Source organism: Stegostoma tigrinum, chromosome 7 (genome assembly GCF_030684315.1).
Source record: "Stegostoma tigrinum isolate sSteTig4 chromosome 7, sSteTig4.hap1, whole genome shotgun sequence".
NCBI lineage: Eukaryota > Metazoa > Chordata > Chondrichthyes > Orectolobiformes > Stegostomatidae > Stegostoma > Stegostoma tigrinum.
Window position 1 is genome coordinate 70,985,341 of NC_081360.1, and position 20,510 is coordinate 71,005,850.

The 20,510-nt window shown below is 41.1% G+C and overlaps 1 protein-coding gene across 1 annotated transcript in view; it reads left to right on the plus strand.

Annotated features, from left to right (window-relative positions):
- Positions 1-13,989: 13,989 nt before the first annotated feature.
- The window catches only part of gpr39 (G protein-coupled receptor 39), an 84,372-nt gene continuing 77,851 nt past the window's right edge, over positions 13,990-20,510 (plus strand). Inside the window, exons 1-2 of the mRNA XM_048535171.2 lie at positions 13,990-14,138; positions 14,254-15,122. Of these exons, the coding sequence (XP_048391128.1) occupies positions 14,303-15,122 (820 nt within the window). The 5' untranslated portion in view covers positions 13,990-14,138; positions 14,254-14,302. The remainder of the gene's footprint in view (positions 14,139-14,253; positions 15,123-20,510) is intronic.

The window sequence follows — 20,510 nt, forward strand, 5'->3', positions numbered from 1 at the left end:
AGAAACTCATCAAATTGGGGACCCCAATTAGAAACATGTTATCGCTGACAGTGCAATTTAATAAAAAATCGGGAATTAGCAATCAACTGATGACTGTGAAACATTGTCAATTTTTGGAAAAATCAAACTGGTTGCTAATGTCCTTCAGACATCAACCCAAGCACCAAAGATGACAACAGCAAAACTAGCCCTTTCAACCCTGCAAAGCCCTCCTTACTAACATCTGGGGGCTAACACCAAAATTGGGAGACCTGTCTGAGAGATGACTGAAGCAAAAATCTGACATAGTCATACTCACAGAAGCATACCCAACACACAATATCCCAGGCATCACCATCATGGGGATATGTCCTGTCCACTGGCAGGACAGGCCCAGCAGAGTTGGTGACACAGTAGTACACAGTAAGGTGGAGTTGCCCTTGGCGTCCTCAGCATTGACTCCAGAACCCAACATCTCATGGCTTCAGAATGAACATGGGAAAATAAACTTTCTATTGGCTACCATGTGCCATCCTCCTTCACAGATGAATCAGTACTCTACATATTGAACAACACTTGGAGGAATCACTAAGGATGGGAAGGTGAATAACGTGATCTGAGTGGAGGATTTCAATATCCACCCAACAAGAGTCGCTCAGCAGCAAAGCTACTAATGAAGCTGGTCGGGTGCTAAAGGACATAGCTGCCAGACTGGGACTGCAACAAGTAGTGAGGGAGCCAATAAGAGATTGAATCAAACTTGATATATCTTCACATTAAGAATACCCTCTATCATGTTGTGTGGCACTATCACAGTGCTAAATGGGATTGACCTTCAAACAGATCTGGCGACTCAAACTAAGCATACGTGAGGCACTGTAGACTATCAACAGCAGCATCCTACTCAAACAGAATCTGCAACCTCAGGGTTCAGCATACCCCCAACTCAACCATTATCATCAAGCGAAGGGATCAAACTTGGATCAATGGAGAGTGCAGGAATGCATGCAGGAGCAGCACCAGGTATTGCTGAAAATGAGGTGTCAACCTGGTAAAGCTGCCAATCAGGGCTATTTTCCTGCCAAACAACACAAGCAGCAAGTAATAGGCAGAGCTAAGCACTTCCCCCAATAAACAGTTCAGATTTAAGCTTTAAGCCACATCCAGTTGAAAATGATGGTGAACAATTAAGCAGCTCACTGGAAGAGGAGACTCCACTAATATCCCCATCCTCAATGATGGAAGAGCCCAGCACATCAGTGCAAAAGATAAGGCTGAAACATTCACAGCATTATTCAGCCAGAAATGCCATGTGAATGATCCATTGTCCCTTTCCACCTGAAATTCCCACACCATAGTTACAAGTCTTCAACCATGTGATATCAAGAAATGGTTGGGAGCACTGGAAACTTCAATGACAATGGGACATTCCAGAAATAGTAAGGAAAACTTGTGCTGCAGAACTTGTCACTCCCCTAGCAAAGCTGTCCCAGTACAACTACAACTTTGGCACTTACCTGACAATGTGGTAAATTGCCGAAATATGTCCTCTACATAAAAACAGGACAAATCCAACTTGACAAATTACCACCACATCAGTGATCATCAGTGAAGTGATGGAAGTTGTCATTAACAGTGCTATTTAGCTTTAACTGTTGTGCAACAACTTGCTCACTGATACCTAGTTTGGGTTCATCCAGGACCATTCAGCTCCTGACCTCATTACAGCCTTGATTCAAACACAGACAAAAGTCCTGAATTACAAAGCTGAGGTGAGAGTGACAGCCCTTGATATTGAGGCTGCATTTGACTGAGTGTGGCATCAAAGAGCCCAAGCAAAACTGGAATCAATGGGTATCAGAGTAAACTCTCCTCTGTTTGGAGCCATACCCCGCACATAGGAAGATGGTTATTGTTACTGGAGGTCAATCATTTTAGCTCCAGAACATCTCTGCAGAAGTTGCTCAGGGTAGTGCCCCAACTTCAATGATCTTCAACTGCTTCAACAATGAGTGGAGATGTTCACGGATGATTGCACAATGTAGACTACCATTGTAAATTCTCAGATACTAAAGCAGTTCATGTTCAAATGCAACAAGCTCTGAACAGTATCCATGCTTGGGCAGACAAGTGGCAAGTAACATTCCAAGCAATTACCATCTCCATTAACAGACAATGTGATGATCGTACCTTGACATTCAATGGTGTTACCATCACTGAATCCCCCACCAGCAGTTTCTGGGGTGTTGCCATTGACCAAAAATTCAACTGGCCTCACCACATAAATAAAGTGGCTACAGGAGTGGGTCAGAGGTTAGATATACCGCAGCAGGTAATTCACCTTCTGACTCCCCAAAGCCTGTCCACCATCTACAAGGCACAAATCAGGAGTGTGATGGAATACTCCCCACTTGCCTGGATGGGTGCAGCTCTAACAACACTCAAGAATCTTGACACCATCTAGGGCAAAGCAGCCCACTTTATTGCACTATATCCACAAACATCCATAACTTCAACCATAGAAGTTCGATAACAACAGTGTGTACTATATATAAGATGCACGACAGAAATTTACCAAAGATCCTTTGACAGCACTTTCCAAATCCACAATCACTTCCACCTAGAAAGTCAAGACATGGAATACCACCATCTGTAAGTTCCCTTCCAAGTCACTCATCATCCTGAATTGGAAATATATCTCTGTTCCTTCGCTGTTGCTTCGTCAGAAGACTGGAATTCCTTTCTTTCTAGAGTTCCCTTCCTAAGAGCATTATGGGGCTATCATCTGCAAATGACTGCAGCAGTTTAAGAAGGCAGCTCACCATCACCTTCTGAAGGGCAACCAGGGATAGGTAATGAATGCCAGCCCTGGTCAGTGATGCCCATGTTCCACAAGTGAGTAAAAATAACTCCTTAAACTCATTCGGTGAGCAACCCATTGTAGACTATACAGTTATTCTGTGAGAGAACAGAAAAGTTGTTTACCCTACATTGAAGAGACACTAAAAATTCGACTGAACTTTTCATTATTTGAAAACTACCTCACAAACTGTATGTGCTTGTCCCTGTAGCACCATTCCGTACTGGGTGATATGGCAGGCTGTAAACATCCCATAAAACCTTGATTGATTGATTAATTAGTGCGACACATACCAAGATATTATGAAATGGGATGGTTTGCATATTATACAAGCAGATTGTACTGTACAAAGTGCATCATGATAGCAGAACAGAATGTAGAATACAGTGTTACAGTCACAGTGAAGGTGCAGAGAGAGAGATCAGAATTAGCACTGGAGAGGTCCATTCAAGGACAAGCAACAGCAGGGAAGAAGAGAGATAAGAAGGTGTGGAGCTGGATGAACACAGCAGGCCAAACAGCATCTTAGAAGCAGGAAAGCTGACATTTCGAGCCTAGCTGTTCTTGAATCTGACCATTCATATATTCAAACTTTTATATTATCTTCCATATGGAAGAGTGTTGACAAGAGTAATACTGGGGTAGGAGGGGTTTTTGAGTATGTTGGTTGCTTAGCCCATAGTACGGCTATTCAGGACCTTACACCTCATAAAGGTTAGAATAGGTAAGAACAGTTAAGCAGCCCTTTAAGGAATTCAACAAGGGTAAAAGCAATAATTTGAGTAAAGCGTGCAAATTGTGTTCGCTTTTGTGCAATGCCCTATAAAGAAACAATATGCACTATTAGAGACACATTAAGAATACAGAATGTAGTGATTGTAACAAAGTCAGCCAAATGGACTAGATAGGCGACTAGCCTCTGGAGTTATTTCACAGAACAATATCTAGCTACTTCAAGCATGTTGTAATGTTTTAATTATATCTATAATTCAATACAGCAACGTTTCCCTAAAATTTCTAACATGATAACTGAGAATAGTTGAGTTTGCTTTCATTAGGCCTGAAATGATCATCTCCTAACTTAAGTCTTCCAGGGTGGGAACAAGAACTAGTGGTTGTGATATTTATAGAGACAGAAGTGGTATAAACTGTGTTGATAACATCATTCAATATTGGAGGTCAATTTTTACCTAAATATTGGTGCTAGTAGTTTTCAAAATATATTATTAATGTGAGCAATACAAATCTTCAACGAGGTTCCCAGTTGTTACCCCAAGAGTTGTAATGTTGTGTAAAGGCTTGGTATAGCTGGGTATGTAAACTTGGAATGGGAAGATATTTTATGACTATCCAGTTGATAAAGATTTCTGTTGCATCCAGGCAGCATCCTTAATATGCTAAGAGCAAGATACAGCATATTTATGTAGTATCTTTTTACATCCATAATTTTATAGCTAAGATACTTCTCATAGGTACTCACTGACATTGTCTCCATTTTTGAAACACAAGAGAAGGAAAAATTAGAAAAAATGGACTTCTCAGAAAACAACCTAACACATAAATGTCCTTTTCACACCAATTCAAGTAAGTACAATCACAGAACAATTAATTAAACATTTACAGCAAATCTATAGCTTTAATTATTGGTTAAATGTCTGGTAGAGCTAAATTCTCGTACTGACAGGGTGAGTTCTACCAGTTGATTCTTTTAATCAGGAAATATCATTGCCACTTTCCCAAGATTCAATAACAGTAATTTACATTTATATTGCACCTTTAAAATATAAAATATCCCAAGGCACTTCACAAATAGGAGGAAAGCTATAGATAAAGGGAATACAGGAGGCAAACTGAGAAAAATTATGCTGGAAGACTGAAAGCTTAGTTGAAATGATAAGAAAGGTGAAATAATCTAAATTAATATGGAAAGAAAAGACCCCAAAGCATGTAGAAGAAAAGGCTAATAAAAATTTCAGCAGCAGTGATGGTGAGGTAGATAGGGGCACAGAAGGAAGGAAACTGTTTACTTACGAATAAGGTGTGTTATGTGTTACTCATCTTTGAGGTCGCGGACATTTGGTGTATTATGATTGATCAGCTGGGGCAGAGTGAAATCAATATCTGTGGAACAAAAATTATGACAGGCTGAAAAATACCTAGACTTGGTCTTTCAAAGATGGAGGAGATCCAGGACTTTCTGTCATCCAAGAATCTGTCAGCACAGAGAGTCATTGAATTTAGAAAAGTAATGGAGCAGCGGAGCAGAGTTTCATCATTGTAGGTATGAAATTAACCTGATACTAACATTTGAAGGAAACGTCAATATTTGCGATTAAATGAGACCAATGATGGAACCTCAGGACACATATGAGATACTGAACAAAAGTTACAAGAGGAACTATGTTGGCTTACTAAAAAACATTGAATCATTGAATGAAATAAAGCAAGGGTAATGCCACAGTGATCAAACAGTGGAGAGTTGCCCCCAAATTTTTTTGAATTCAATTCTACTACAGTTCCTTGATTGCATGCACAGTCAAATTGACCTTGGTGTCAAGAACTGTCACTCTCACCTCACCTCTTGAATTTAACTCTTTTGTCCATATTTGATTTAAAGCTGTAATGAGGTCAGGAGCTGAGTGGCTCTGGTGGTACATAACTCCATTAGTGAGCAGGCTATTGCTGAGCATGTGCTGCTTGATAGCACTATTGATGACACCTTCCATCACATTATTGATGATCAAAAGTAGACTGATGTGGTGAAAACTGGCCAGGTTGGAGTTGTCTTACATTTTGTGCACAAGACATACCTGAGCAAATTTCCATTTTGTCGGGTAGATGCCAGTGTTATAACTGAACTGGCAGAGCTTGGATAGGGAAACAGCACATTCTGGAGCACCAGTCTTTAGTACTATTGGCAGAATGTTGTCAGGGCCCATACCCTTTGCAGTATCCAGTGTCTCCAACTGTTTCTTGATTTCACATGCAGCAAATCAAATTGTCTGAAGACTGGTATCTGTGAAGGAGGGAACCATTGGAGGAGCCAGGATGGATCATCCAATTGGTACCTCTGGCTAAAGATTGTTGAAAATTGTTGCAAATTAAAGATTGTTTTGCACTGATATATTGGGCTCTTCCATCATTGAGAATGAGAATATTTTTGGAAATTTATTTTCCAATGACTTGTTTAATTGTTCATCACTACTCATGGCTGAATGTGGTAAGACAACAGAGCTGATACTTTTGTTGTGGGGTTATTTGGCTGTATCTTTCAGCTCCTGCCAATGCTGTTTGGATGTAAATAGTTCTCTTTGGTAGCTTCACCAGGTTAACACCTCATTTTCAGTTATGCCTGGCTCTGCTTCTGGCATGCCCTTCTGCACTCTCCTTTTAACCAGGGCTGATCCCTGGCTTGATGGTGATTGTTAATTGAGGGAAATACCAGACTATGAGGTAGCAGATTGTATTGGAGTATAATTTTGCTGCTGTTGATGTCTCACAGTGCCTTATGGATGCCCAATCTTTAATTGCTAAATCTGTTCGACATCTATCCCATTTAGCACAGTGATAGTGCCACACAACATGATAGAAGTTGTTCTCATCATGAAGATGGGAATTCATCTCTTCTAGAACTCCATAATGATTGCTCTTTCTGATACTGTCATGGAGAGATTCAGCCAGAAGATTGGTAAATATGAGTTCAAGTATGTTCTTCCCTCTCACTTTTGTCCTCACCACCTGCCGCAGACCCAGTCTAGCAGCTGTGCCCTTTAGGACCCAACCAGCTTGATCAGTAGTACTGCTGCCGAGCCAATCCTGGTGGCGGACATTGAAAACCCCAATCAGAGTATATTGTTTATCCTTGCTACCTTCAGTGCTTCCTCCAAATGTTGTTCATCATAGAGGAGTACAGTCATTAGCCAAGGGAGTACAGTACGTGGTAATCAGCTGACAGATTCCTTGACCATGTTTAACCTGGAGCCATGAGACTTCAAGGGGTCTGTTTTCAATATTGAAATTCTAAGGGCAACTCCCTCGTGATTGTATACCACTGTTTTCACCACCTCGGCTGGCTCTGTCAGAATATATCCAGGGATGGTAGTGGTGGTGTCTGGGACATTGTCTGCAGGCTATAAATCCATGAGAATGACTATGTCAGGCTGTGAGTGTGAGACTGCTCTCCCAGTTTTGGCATGAGCACCCTGGTGTTGTTGAAGAGGACTTTGCTGGTTTGAAAGGACTATTTATGCTCTTGTCATTTCTGATGCCTAGGCCAATGCCAGGTAGCCCATCCAGTTTCATTTCTATGTTGAAACTTCAGTTTTTACAACTGAGTGGTTTGCTAGACCATTTCAGAGGGCAGCCAAGGTTCAACCACATTGCTGTGGCCTGGAATCACATGTAGGTCAATTTCTTGAAGGACATCAGTGAGCCAGATGGGTTTTCTGACAATTGACAACAGTTTCATGGCCAGTAGTTTCTTAATTTAGACGTTTTTTAATTGAATTCAAATTCTACCATCTGCCATGATGGGATCCCAACCCAGTTCCCCAGGGCATTGGCTGAGTGTCTGGCTTAATATTCTAGCAGTAATACCACAATGCCATTGTCTCCACTTCAGCAGCACATTTGCTGGAATTTGAACGATACAGAGAAGATGTGCATGTGGTAACAGTGATTTTAAAAGACCTGAAAATTTTTTAAAAATGTCCCTCTCAGTGAATCTGTCACTGGCACTGTGTAACTGGGGAAAATCAGTTATTTTTCCAAATCTGATGGCTCAGGCTGCAGCACTGGCCTCGTGGTGGAAGAAGAAAATGAACTGGTGTGAGCTCAGAAGGCATCAGTCACTGTCCTTATGCATTTGGGGGTTCATGACTGAGAGATTCCACGCAGGTCACCCCTGGAGGTAGCCACACACTAAGGTTCAGAGCACAGTTGCCTTCACATCCACTGGACAGGATTGCTTCTCATTACTACAGCCCTCAGATTCTGCTCTAGCATTAGGCACAGTTCTGCCACAGTGCCATGAGATAAACACCACCTAGCTCATCTACAGGAAATGGAGATTGGGCCAAAAATCTCTGAGCCTCCTGTAGTCTCCACATATCCTGAGTGAACCTATGGCAGTGACCTCTCCCTGAACAGGGTGATCCTCAACCTCTCCTATTGCCTACTGTTGCTTGAAGGCTTGCCATCAGCCTTGGTCCTGTGCATCTGTCTTCACCTTATGAGGTGGGCAGTGACCAACAGGTTACTGGTAACAGGACCCAGGACTGTCAGAGGAAATGGGAACAGAAGAAATGAAAGAGGTTCGTAGGTAGTTCAACACTCATCGGTGGCACATCCTGTTAATGGGAACTGAGGATACTTCACTATATAGTGAGACATACTGCACCTGGATAACTAGGGACATTTCCCTATTATCTGCCCACATTCAGGCTCAGCATGTACAGCAAATTAGTGAAGCTGCTATGCCAAATCAGTGATTATCAATGTCACCAGGAAGGGAGTATTTATGGTACTGTGACCTCCCAAACCCAGATCTAAAGCTCAACATTTCATTGCATTCAATACAGATGGCTGCAAGGGTGACATGAGAAAAAAGTGAGTAGTTGGGGATATGAAATGTACTGCTTGAAAGTTCAGTAGAGGCAAGTCCAGTTGAGGTATTCAAGATGCTATTGGACTATTTCTGGGTTAAAAAATAATGACGTGCAATAATATGGGGAAATTGCAGGAGATTGCCAATAGGTAATGGCACTTATTTTTAGATCTGCTGCAGGCACTGTGGGCCTAATGACACTTTCTGATTCTGTGATTTTGTGTGACTGCCATTTCCCTTATTTGATTGATTATATGTGGAACTGTCATTTGATTTGGTACATAAGTAGTCATAATTATTCTAATTTTATCACCTTTTAAAAACTGCTTATTTAAAATTTACTAATTACTTGTTGGTGCTGTGACTTTTAGAGAGGCGTTTTGTGCTGTTTCCTTTGTAGAGGGTGTTGCCACAGTGGTGCTGAAATGTATCCTTCAGGCAGAAAGTTGGCAAACAGCTTCAAAGTTCCCCCGGGTGTTCTTTTTTTCAACTGAGACAAAAGAATCATAAACAGGGAGGATTAGGGCTCGAACAGACCCAGGAACATTTTTAGTTTTACTTTCAGTAGGCTGAAGTTCTGCTGGCTACTGAAAACTGCTAGAGGAATGTCTTAGATGAGCATCTTTCTCTTAAAAGTCAAAAGGAGCACATTGTTTGTTTCTCATGGACTGGAGGGAGACAGCACATGAGAATCCTAACTGTTTTGCTGGACTGTGTTTTTTGTGTTTGTGGGTTACTACCTATTTTGCAATAGTTGAAGATAAGTGGTTAAATAATATGTTATTTTTGTTAAATGTTTCTATAGAGTTAAAATTAAAAAGCAGTTTCTTTTGTATTTTACTGTGTTGTAAGAATAAAATGTGTTTTGCTTAGAGCCCAGATGTGGACCAATTCAATTACATCTGGAACATAGCACCTTACATTTGCGCTAAAATGGAGATTAAAAATTAGATATATAATCAGCTATATCTTGGCAGGGGTTGTGTGGTGGGGGTGGCACGGAGGTGAGATTCTGCTCTGGTCCATTTCAGTTATTAGAGTTTATGTTCTTTGATTTTGTGAGTTAATATGTTAATTAATTGTTTCAGTAAATAGTTGGATTTTCAGAGTTCAAAAGAATTAGAAATTAGAATTAGACATCATTAAGCCATGAATATAAAAACAACTCAAACATTTATGTTCATTTTTATTTAATGTGTCCTGTCTTTTAGTCTTTGACCTGTGTTGATTAAAGATATTACATTGAATAACAAGAACTTTTGATTGGATATGACACTTTGAAGTTTAATTTTACTAATGAAGAACATTTTTACAATCTTTAGACTCAAAATACAAGTTGAGTATTACTCCCCTAATCTGATGTGTTGTATGCGGTGGACTTAGATAAAAATATCCTTCTAAATTCACTCCAGTTCATTTAGTTTACATTTCAGTCTTAATTCAGACTGATTTTGTTACATACTAGATGAGTGCAAAAGACCTTTTATTTAATAATTTGCATTTCTGTTGTTGTTTAAAACATTGTTCTTAAAATATTATTCCATTAAACAACTAGAGTCAACGTATAAGCAGAGCCAAAAGGGCTGACGCTACTAGAAGGCACCATACACCCAGACCAATTACTAACATACTTTGGTATTGTCATAATACATTATATTATATTACATATAATACATTATAGGCAGAAGAAATAGCAAGCAGCATGTGGTATTCATGCTGGAACATTAGGGGAGGAAATAGGGGGCAATTTTAAACACCCGGGGTACAGTAGCATGTTTTTTCTAACTAACCATAAATTCTCCGGAAAAATGTTCAAGGTGCCACTACAGGAAAAAAAAAAGAATAAAAATGAACAGAATAAGAAGGCAGAGGATATGAAAATGGCAAACTCACACTCCATAAAATGCTATGGTGACTGTCAAATGAAGATTGAGAATCTGTAATGTTTGTTTCAGGGATGAGCAAACAAATTTCTTAGATGCTCGAATACCACAAACATGCCTGACTAATCTGAAAGAAGGTCAAGGAAGGGACAAAGGGTTATGATTAGTGTTTAACAAAACCCTTTCAATACTCTATGAAGACAGAACCATGTCATTTGGAATTTATTTCAATCTGCTTCAGTTCAAGGGTGAATTTGATTATCTGTTTGGACCGCATCTTGTATTGATTATGTTGGGCCCATACCAATGTGCTGGGCGTGAATCAAACACTGAGAACCTAAAAACAATGGAGGTTTAAAGAGTCTAGCAAAACAGAAAATCTTTTTAATGCAACAAATGGTATGAACTTGGAATGCCGAGCCTGATGATAGGTTGTGGTAAAATCAGATTCAATCATAGCCTTCAAAACAGAATAAGATATATAACTGAAAGGGAAAAAGACCATAAAACCATAAGACATAGGAGTGGAAGTAAGGCTATTCAGCCCATCGAGTCCACTCCGCCTTTTAATCATGGCGGATGGGCATTTCAAATCCACATCCCCACACTCTCCCTGTAGCCCTGAATTCCTTGTGAGATCAAGATTTTATCAATCTCCGCCTTGAAGACATTTAACATCCTGGCCTCCACTGCACTCCATGGAAATGAATTCCACAGGCCCACCACTCTCTGGCTGAAGAAATGTCTTCTCATTTCCGTTTTAAATTTACCCCCTCTAATTCTAAGGCTGTGCCTACGGGTCTTAGTCTCCCCGCCTAATGGAAACAACTTCCCAGCATTCACCCTTTCTAAACCATACATTATCTTGTAAATTTCTATTAGATCTCCCCTCAACATTCTAAACTCTAATGAATACAATCAGAGGATCCTCAGCCGTTCATCGTACGTTAAACCTACCATTCCAGGGATCATCCGTGTGAATCTCTGCTGGACACACCCCAGTGATAGTATGCCCTTCCTGAGGTGTGGGCCCAAAATTGAACACAGTATTCTAAATGGGGCCTAACTAGAGCTTTATAAAGTCTCAGAAGCACATCACTGCTTTTATATTCCAACCCTCTTGAGATAAACAACAACATTACATTCGCTTTCTTAATCACAGACTCTACCTGCAAGTTAACTTTTAGAGAATCCTGGACCAACAGTCCCAGATCCCTTTGTACTTCTGCTTGACGAATTTTCTCACCGTTTAGAAAATAGTCCATGCCTGTATACCTTTTTTCCAAAAGTGCAAAACCTCACATTTGCTCACGTTGAATTTCATCAGCCATTTCCTGGACCACTCTCCTAAACTGTCTAAACCTTTCTGCAGCCTCCCCACCTCCTCAGTACTACCTGCCTGTCCACCTATCTTCATATCATTGGCAAACTTCGCTAGAATGCCCCCAGCCCCTTCATCCAGATCATTAATATATAAAGTGAACAGATGCGGCCCCAACACTGAACCCTGCGGGACACCACTTGTCACCAGTTGCCATTCCAAAAAAGAGCCTTTTATCCCAACTCTCTGCCTTCTGTCAGACAGCCAATCCTCAATCCAAGCCAGTAGCTCACCTTGAACACCATGGACCCTCACCTTACTCAGCAGGCTCCCGTGAGGCACCGTATCAAAGGCCTTTTGGAAGTCTAGATAGATAACATCCACTGGGTTTCCCTAGTCTAACCTACATGTCACCTCTTCAAAGAGTTCTAACAGATTTGTCAGGCATGACTTCCCCTTACTAGATCCATGCTGACTTGTTCTAATCTGACCCTGCACTTCCAAGAATTTAGAAATCTCAACCTTACCAATGGATTCTAGAATTTTACCAACAACCGAGGTTAGGCTAATCGGCCTATAATTTTCCATCTTTTGCCTTGATCCTTTCTTAAACAAGAGGGTTACAACATTGATTTTCCAATCATCTGGGACTTTCCCAGACTCCAGTGACTTTTGAAAGATCACGACCAAAACCTCTGCTATTTCGTCAGCCACGTCCCTCAGAACTCTAGGATGTAGCCCATCGGGGCCAGAAGAACTTTCTCTAAAAGCTGCAAGAATATATGCAAAGGGCAAGGCAGAGGGAATAATTGGATTACTCTTTGAAAAATTGGTCATTTATGTGATGGAATGAATTGTCTTCTTCCATATTATACTCTAATTTGATGGGTGAAATCTTCCATTGTCTTTAAGTCCTCAGTGGTGAAATCAGCAGTGCATGAAATTCTGACCTTGCATGATCACACAGTGGCCAGCCAATAAGGTATACATAGGAAAGGAGCATGGCAAATCATGCAGCAAAAATGGGCAGGAAGTTGATGACTCTGGTATTACCTCTTGGGTCAATTATTGAGGCACCATATTTTACGGACAGGCATTCATTCCCTGTAAGCCAGGAAATTCACTGCTGCTGTCTGGTGAGCTTTGGGGAATTGTGACTGCTACCAGTAAACTCTTACTTGTTGACCATAATGACTTGTATGAGTAACCACTGGCCACTGCTGCTTTGCTGCAGGTTCTCTTGAGGTCATCCATTAATAGAATGAGGTCTAGGGTGGCAGCAAAAGGCCATTAGTATCAAATAACATGACCTGAATGAGGGACACACTGTTGGTTAACAGATGTCAGGACCAGACCAGATCTTGGGTCCAGTGCAGGAAAGTTGAATGAGGATTGCCTCCAGTCTTGTGTTAAGTAGTGGATGTGCAGGAGTATGGGTCAAGGGATTGTACATAATAATGAGTTAATTGTTTGTATTTTCCACCTCATGTCCTTGCAGCAAGAGTGAGAGGTAAATCAACTTGATCTTCACTTCCAGCTCTATCACTACTTTTAGGATAATGATATTACAGACAGTGAGGATGTACCATTACAGCATTCCCCTGCGCCAAAGTACAGACATTCCTCTCAGTGGTTGCACATTTGCAATTAGGCTCAGGGTTGCAATCTGACGAGCATTGAGAATCTTCATGAGATTCCTGCAGCTGATGGATATTGTAAGAGCTGAGGCCTCTCCTACTTAGAGGACAGCCAGAGACCAGGCAACTGCAGAGCTCCATCCAGATGACAATCCCTGGGATTGGCCATCAAAGACCTGATAGAGATGCGCAGATCGGCAGGGGAACATCTGGCAAAAATGCCCATTGCAAATGTGAGTTGAAGGTGGAGTTTCTCCAGCAGGCTTGCAAGCATTAAAGCAGGCTTGAGTGGAGACAAAACACTGATATAAACTAATGAGTCAAATAGCCCATTTTGTTGCTGGAGATTATGTATAATTCGATGAAAAGTTATTTTATTCGTGCAGTTCTACAAAATAGTTAGAAAGCACAAACATTGACTCACACACAAATGTAAATGTCTGGAAAAGTAATTGATAACAAGATTAAACCAAAAGGTAAATTTTAAGGGAAGTAATAATAATATTTATTCTGGAATAGTTACTTGCTGCAACTTGTTTTGGAAGCAGAAGATAGAATTCTTTTTGGAAAACCCCACCTTTGTTTATACATTTATACCCAATCATGCTGATTTGTTCAAAGACACAATCAGTACTGATTGCTCCATAGCTTCAAGTACGTCACACCAAGATTAACCAATTAATATTTAACTGAATCTGCCAAAGTTCACATTCAAAGATTTTACTTGCAGGCTTCTTCGTTCCGGAAATTTTCCAGTTAAATTGAAAATTATATGAGGACCGACTAGTTCAGTGTTTTATCTTTTGAGCAACAAAAAGAAGAATTCGTATGACTTCACTTTTCATCTGCGAAGGTGAACTTCATTTATTTTAAGTAGAAGCAAATTGTGATTCAGTTCTATGTAATGAATTGCCTTTATGTGCTTTTTTTTGTGATATCTAACTTGTTCTTCCTTTCTTTCCTTCCAGTGCTGCTGTTTTGGAGGTTTAACATAATTTCAGTGCAGTGTTTTTAATCATGGAAAGCTATATTGACTGTGAAGCCTTTTTCAACCACAAGCATGTACCTGATTTTAATGTGAAACAATCAGTCAAAATAGGCCTTACAGTATTGTACAGTATTATTTTTGTGGCTGGAATAATTGGAAACAGCCTAACAGTAAAAGTTTCACGCGTTCTTCAAAGAAAAGGATATCTTCAGAAGAGTGTAGCAGATCACATGATCAGTCTTTCGTGCGCGGATTTACTTGTTCTTTTACTGGGAATGCCTGTGGAACTATACAGCGTGATATGGAACCCATTCTCAAAAACATCTGGAGATGCAACATGCAAGATCTATAATTTCCTCTTTGAAACCTGCAGCTATGCTACAATATTGCATGTTGCTACTTTGAGTTTTGAGCGTTACATTGCAATTTGCCATCCTTTCAAGTATAAATCTTTTTCTGGTTCAAGAACAGTGAAGCTGATTTGTTTTGTCTGGCTGACTTCATTTTTAGTAGCGTTGCCTCTCCTTTTTGCAATGGGCGTAGAGGACCCTTTCGAGGCATATGAGAACCATCCTCACAACCATGCTCGCAAGCACTGTGATATTAGAAAAGCAAATCTGACTATTTGCACCAACCTCAGTTCCCATCAGATTGTGTTTCAGTTGAGTATTTTCAGTGCTTTCATTTTATATGTTGTGATACTGCTCTCAGTTGCATTCATGTGCAAAATGATGATGGATACCCTAATTGGAATGAAGTCTGACAACGCAACTAGTAGAAATAAAAAAACACCAAAGCATATGAGTGCAGCGATGGAAGCATCTAGAAAACAGAGCATTATATTTTTAGGTAAGAACTTCAATATTTTCTTATGGTGTAATACAGTTCAACTATGTTTTCAAATTGTTGAAGATGTTAAGATTTGGGAAAACTATATCAGTGTACACTCTGTTTGTGTTAGCATTAATGCACATTTGCAATTTGCAAAGGTAGATTGGAAATGATTGGGGAGACGATCTACCCACCTCTCCTTTTCATCATAGATTAGTTATTATTCATTCCTTCTCTCATTCCACGTAGTGGAAACTGGCCTTAATGCCTTACTTGTTTAAACTTGATTTCTCATCGCATTGACACATTTTGAATTTTGTAAAACTGAGGTCTAGATTTTATGACCGCTTGGTGAGTTGGCAGCTGGGGAAAGGGGCATCAAAATTGGACACGGTGCCATAAGTACTCCGAGCGAAATCATACCCCTTTCAGGAGATCAACCTGCTTGTGGGCCCACTGAGGTTAAGGGGCCTTTCCTTGTCACTCCTGGAACTTGACTCATTTGCAAGAGAGACGTTGGCCAAATATTTGGCCTGGCAACACTCATCACTTGGGCTGGTGGCTGAGGAAGGGGGAATTTGCCCTTTATGGACCTCTGCATCAGAAACCTCACCACCAATGTCTCTCCATCCATGCACCTTCCTTCCCTTTTTCCCTGCTTACCACAACTCCCAAACTACCTCAGGGATATTAAGAACAGCAGATCCTGGAGTCGGAGATAACACAATGTGGAGCTGGAGGAACGCAGCTGGCCAGGCAGCATCAGAGGAGCAGGAAAGATAATGTTTTGTGTCGGGACCCTTCTTCAGAAAATGGTCCCAACCCAAAATCATCAAATTTCTTGTTCCTCTGATTCTGCCTGGCCTGCTGTGTTCCGCCAGCTCCACATTGTGTTATCACTCCTCACCAGATCTTGGCAGCCAGATCCTGGTGATAACACCCCCATCCCCATATAACGTTACATTCAGTGCCCTTGATCAGCTATAGGGGACTACATACAGTACCAGAAGTGGCCACTAATGACTAATAAGTGGCATGGCTGGGTCCAGAGAAGTGTTTTTCATTTGAGTGGCTGACAGGTTTTGGAGATTCCACCTTCCTCCCTGAAAAGGGCTTGTGGTGTAGGTGTTGGAAGTTCTGTCTCAAGCTAATTGACGAGGTGACCTCTGGTAAATGGCTGAGGATTGAACCAGCACCACAGGCTTGGACTAACTTTAACTTATACATTGGGATGTGGGGAACACACCATTATGTCCAGTACCAAGACTTTATTTCAGCACTTCAACGCTAATTGAAAACAGACGCAGCGTCTACATTTCCCATTATCTCAGCGATTGTATTATGACATTTAATTGTGCTGTTGCTTCCAATGCAGTGGATACGCCACCCATGTACTCCCAGTTATTTACATTTTTGCTGCTAGTAGTACATTAATGTGGCTGCATGCCCCACCTGGAGGTTCAAGCGAGGCTAACTTCTAATGTTAGACTGTATATTTAAAGCCAGTCTCCACCTCTTAACATGGAGGTGCTTTAAGCCTGAAACAGTCCCTAGGATTAATCGTAGAAGACAGTTTGTCTATGAGGATGCAGGGGCTTATAACACAGCAGGGGAGAGGACATATTGTAAAGTTCTCTGAAGCTGCAGCAAATAAGATGGTGCAGTATTTAAAAGAGAGGAAGATATGTGCTCTATCCCCATGAAGTCAAGATCCTCATGCACAAACTCTACCAAAGCTATTACAAGCTGATGACGAATGCCAGTTCTTTAGTCCTGAGGATCTGGATGCAATGTTATAGAAATTTTATGTCTTCACGTTAGTGGTCGCTGATAGTTCACTTCAACATACAGGACTCACCCACCAACAATTCCTATCAATCATGACTCAAACCCATCATTCACAGCTGCACCTTAATCTCTTCAATTGTAGTATGGCTTAAAACCACACACATACATCACTCAGCTGGCACACTCTATTAGCTGTTCAACCATGACAATTATATCACCTAAACATATTGCATCACACTCACTGACTCACTATCCTTGCTCATGTTGGTTTTATGGGCAGATTCTATGTGAATCTTAGTGTCATAGAGACGGATAGCATGGACACAGGCCCTTTGGCCCAACTCGCCCATGTCGAACAGGTCTTCTAAACTGAACTAATCCCATTTGCAAACATTTGGCCCATTTCCCTCTAAATGTTTCCTATTCATGCTCAAATATCTTTTAAATGTAATTGTACTCACCTCAATCACTTCCTCTGGCAGTGAGTTGTGAAGAAAGATAACACCCAAAATGTTGACTGCTCCTTTCCTCCAGATAGAACACAGAACATTACAGCACAGTACAGGCCCTCCGGCCCTTGATGTTGTGCCGACCTGTCATACCGATCTCAAGCCCATCTAACCTACACTATTTCCATGTACGTCCATATGCTTGTCCAATGACGACTTAAATGCACCTAAAGTTGGCGAATCTACTACCATTGCAGGCAAAGCATTCCATTCCCTTACTACTCTCTGAGTAAAGAAACTACCTCTGACATCTGCCTATATCTTTCACCCCTCAATTTAAAACTATGCCCCCTCGTGCTCGCCGTCACCATCCTAGGAAAAAGGCTTTCCCTATCCACCCTATCAAACCCTCTGATTATTTTATATGTTTCAAGTAAGTCACCTCTCAACCTTCTTATCTCTAGTGAAAACAGCCTCAAGTCCCTCAGCCTTTCCTCGTAAGACCTTCCTTCCATACCAGGCAACATCCTATTAAATCTCCTCTGCACCGTTTCCAAAGCTTCCACATCCTTCTTATAATGCGGTGACTAGAACTGTACGCAATACTCCAAGTGCGGCCACACCAGAGTTTTGTACAGCTGCAGTATAACCTCTTGGTTCAGGAACTCAATCCCTCTATTAATAAAAGCTAAAACACTGTATGCCTTCTTAACAGCCCTGTCAACCTGGGTGGCAACTTTCAAGGATCTGTGTACATGGGCACAGAGATTTCTCTGCTCATCTACACTACTAAGAATCTTACCATTAGCCCAGTACTTTGCCTTCTGGTTACTCCTACCAAAGTGCATCACCTCACACTTGTCTGCATTAAACTCCATTTGCCACCTCTCAGCCCAGCTCTGCAGCTTATCTATATCTGTCTGCAACCTACAGCATCCTTCGTCACTATCCACAACTCCACCGACCTTAGTGTCGTCTGCAAATTTACTAACCCATCCTTCCACGCCCTCATCCAGGTCATTTATAAAAATGACAAACAGCAGTGGACCCAACACTGACCTTTGCGTGTTGCCTAGCTCGCTGTGTTCTTTCCTCCTGTTTGTTGACCTTGAATTCCAGCATCTGCAGTTCTTTGGTCTCTAACATTCCATATACATACCATTCTCTGCTCAAAAGAGTTGCCACATTGCTCCCTTTTAAATCTTTCCCCTCTCAGCTAAAGCCTGTGCCCTCTAATTTCCGACTATCCTACCTCGGGGAGAAGATCTTGGCTATTCGCCTTACCTATGGCCCTCACGATTTTATAAACCTCTACATGATCACCCCTCAGCCTCCTATGCTCCAGAAAATCAGGTCCCAGTATATCCAGCCTGTCTTCATTACTCAAATCTTCCAGTCTCAGTAATAATGTGGTAAATCTTTTTTGCATCCTTTCCAGTTTAATAAAATCCTTCCTAGAGCAGTGTGACTAGAATTGTAAGCAGTACTCAAAATGTGGCCTTAACACTGTTTTGCATGGCTGTAACATGACATCCCAACTCCTGTAATTAATGCTCTGACTGAAGAAGACAAGCATGCCAAATACCTTCTTCTCCACCCTATCTATCTGTGACACCACTTTTAAGGAACTATGTACCTACACTATATTACCTTGGTCTCTGTTTAACAACACTCCTCAGAACCCTACTAGAAACTGTATAAGTCCTGCTCTGGTTTGTCTTACCAAAATGCAACAACTCACATTTATCTGCATTAAATACCATCTGCCACTCCTTGGCTCACTGGTCCAGTTGATCAAGAGCCTGTTGTACTCTTAGATATCCTTCTCTACTGTCAACTATATCATCAATTTTGGTGTCATCTACAAATTTACAAATGATGCCTCCTATATTCTCATCAAAGTCATTTTAATAATAATGGACCTAACATTGAGCTTTGCGGTACACCATGGGTTACGGGCCCCCATCTGAAAAACAGCCCTCTACCACCACCTTCTGTCTCCTAGCGTCAAGCCAATTTTGCATCCAATTGGATAGCACTCCTTGGATCCCATGTGGTCTAACCTTACTAACTGCAGTACCTTGTCGAAGACCTTGCTACAGTCCATGTAGGCCATGTCTACCGCACTGCCGTTGCCTCTCCACAAACTCAGTCAAATTTGTGAGACACAATTTACCATGCACAAAACCATGCTGACTATTCCTAATCAGTCCTTGCCTCTCCAAATGCATGTAACTCCTATCTCTCAGAATCGCTTCCAACAATTTACTCATCACTGACATCAGTCTCACTGGTCTATAGTTCCCTGGCTTTTCCTTGCAGTCTTTCATAAATAGCAGCACAACATTAGCCACCCTCCTGTCTTCCAACACCTCACCCATGGCTGTCGATGATACAATTATCTCCACTAGGGGCCTCATAACTTTATCCTTAGCTTCCCATAATTTCGTGGGTTACACTTGATCAGGTCCCAGGACGTACTTACCTTTATGCATTTTAAGACCTTCAGTACCTCCTCTTCTGTGAGATGGTGTTCCAAGTTGATTACAGTTCCACATGGGATGCCTCAAACTATTAAGGTCCCAAGTGAGAAGGGGTGGATCATTTCCCTTCTTTATTTGCCATCATCTTGCCAACTGCAATAAGGCTAATTTAGAAAGGATCCCATTCCCTTGCAAATGTTATCGGCAGCTTGACATTGATAGTTGAACAACTGAGTTCACATTCTTAGTTTTCAGAATGGTTAAGATTCATTACAATAGATCTGATTATTTTCCACCATGAATAAGTTTCAGCATGCAGGATGAGAGGGAATTCTTGTATTGTCCTACCTCCTTTGTTAACTGGCTTGCAGCATTCATAGTGAGAGTCTTTACCTGCAACACAGGGGTGAATAGGCCATAGTTAATTAATTATGATCTTCATAACATACTAATTATTGAACTCAGGCTGTTACACGTGAGTGGGTTCAGACCCACTAGCTTATCAATAGGGTTGAAGTTGGGTTTTTAACCTTGTTCTCGTGTATTCTTCAAAGGGAAGAACACAAAATACGTTGGCAGTCTGGGCACAATCTGTTGATCCAGAATTATCAACCCCTCATTACCTTTGCAGCCACAAGAAATTGTAGTCCAATCTGTTTGAAATTTATTTAATTCTTCAAGTATTA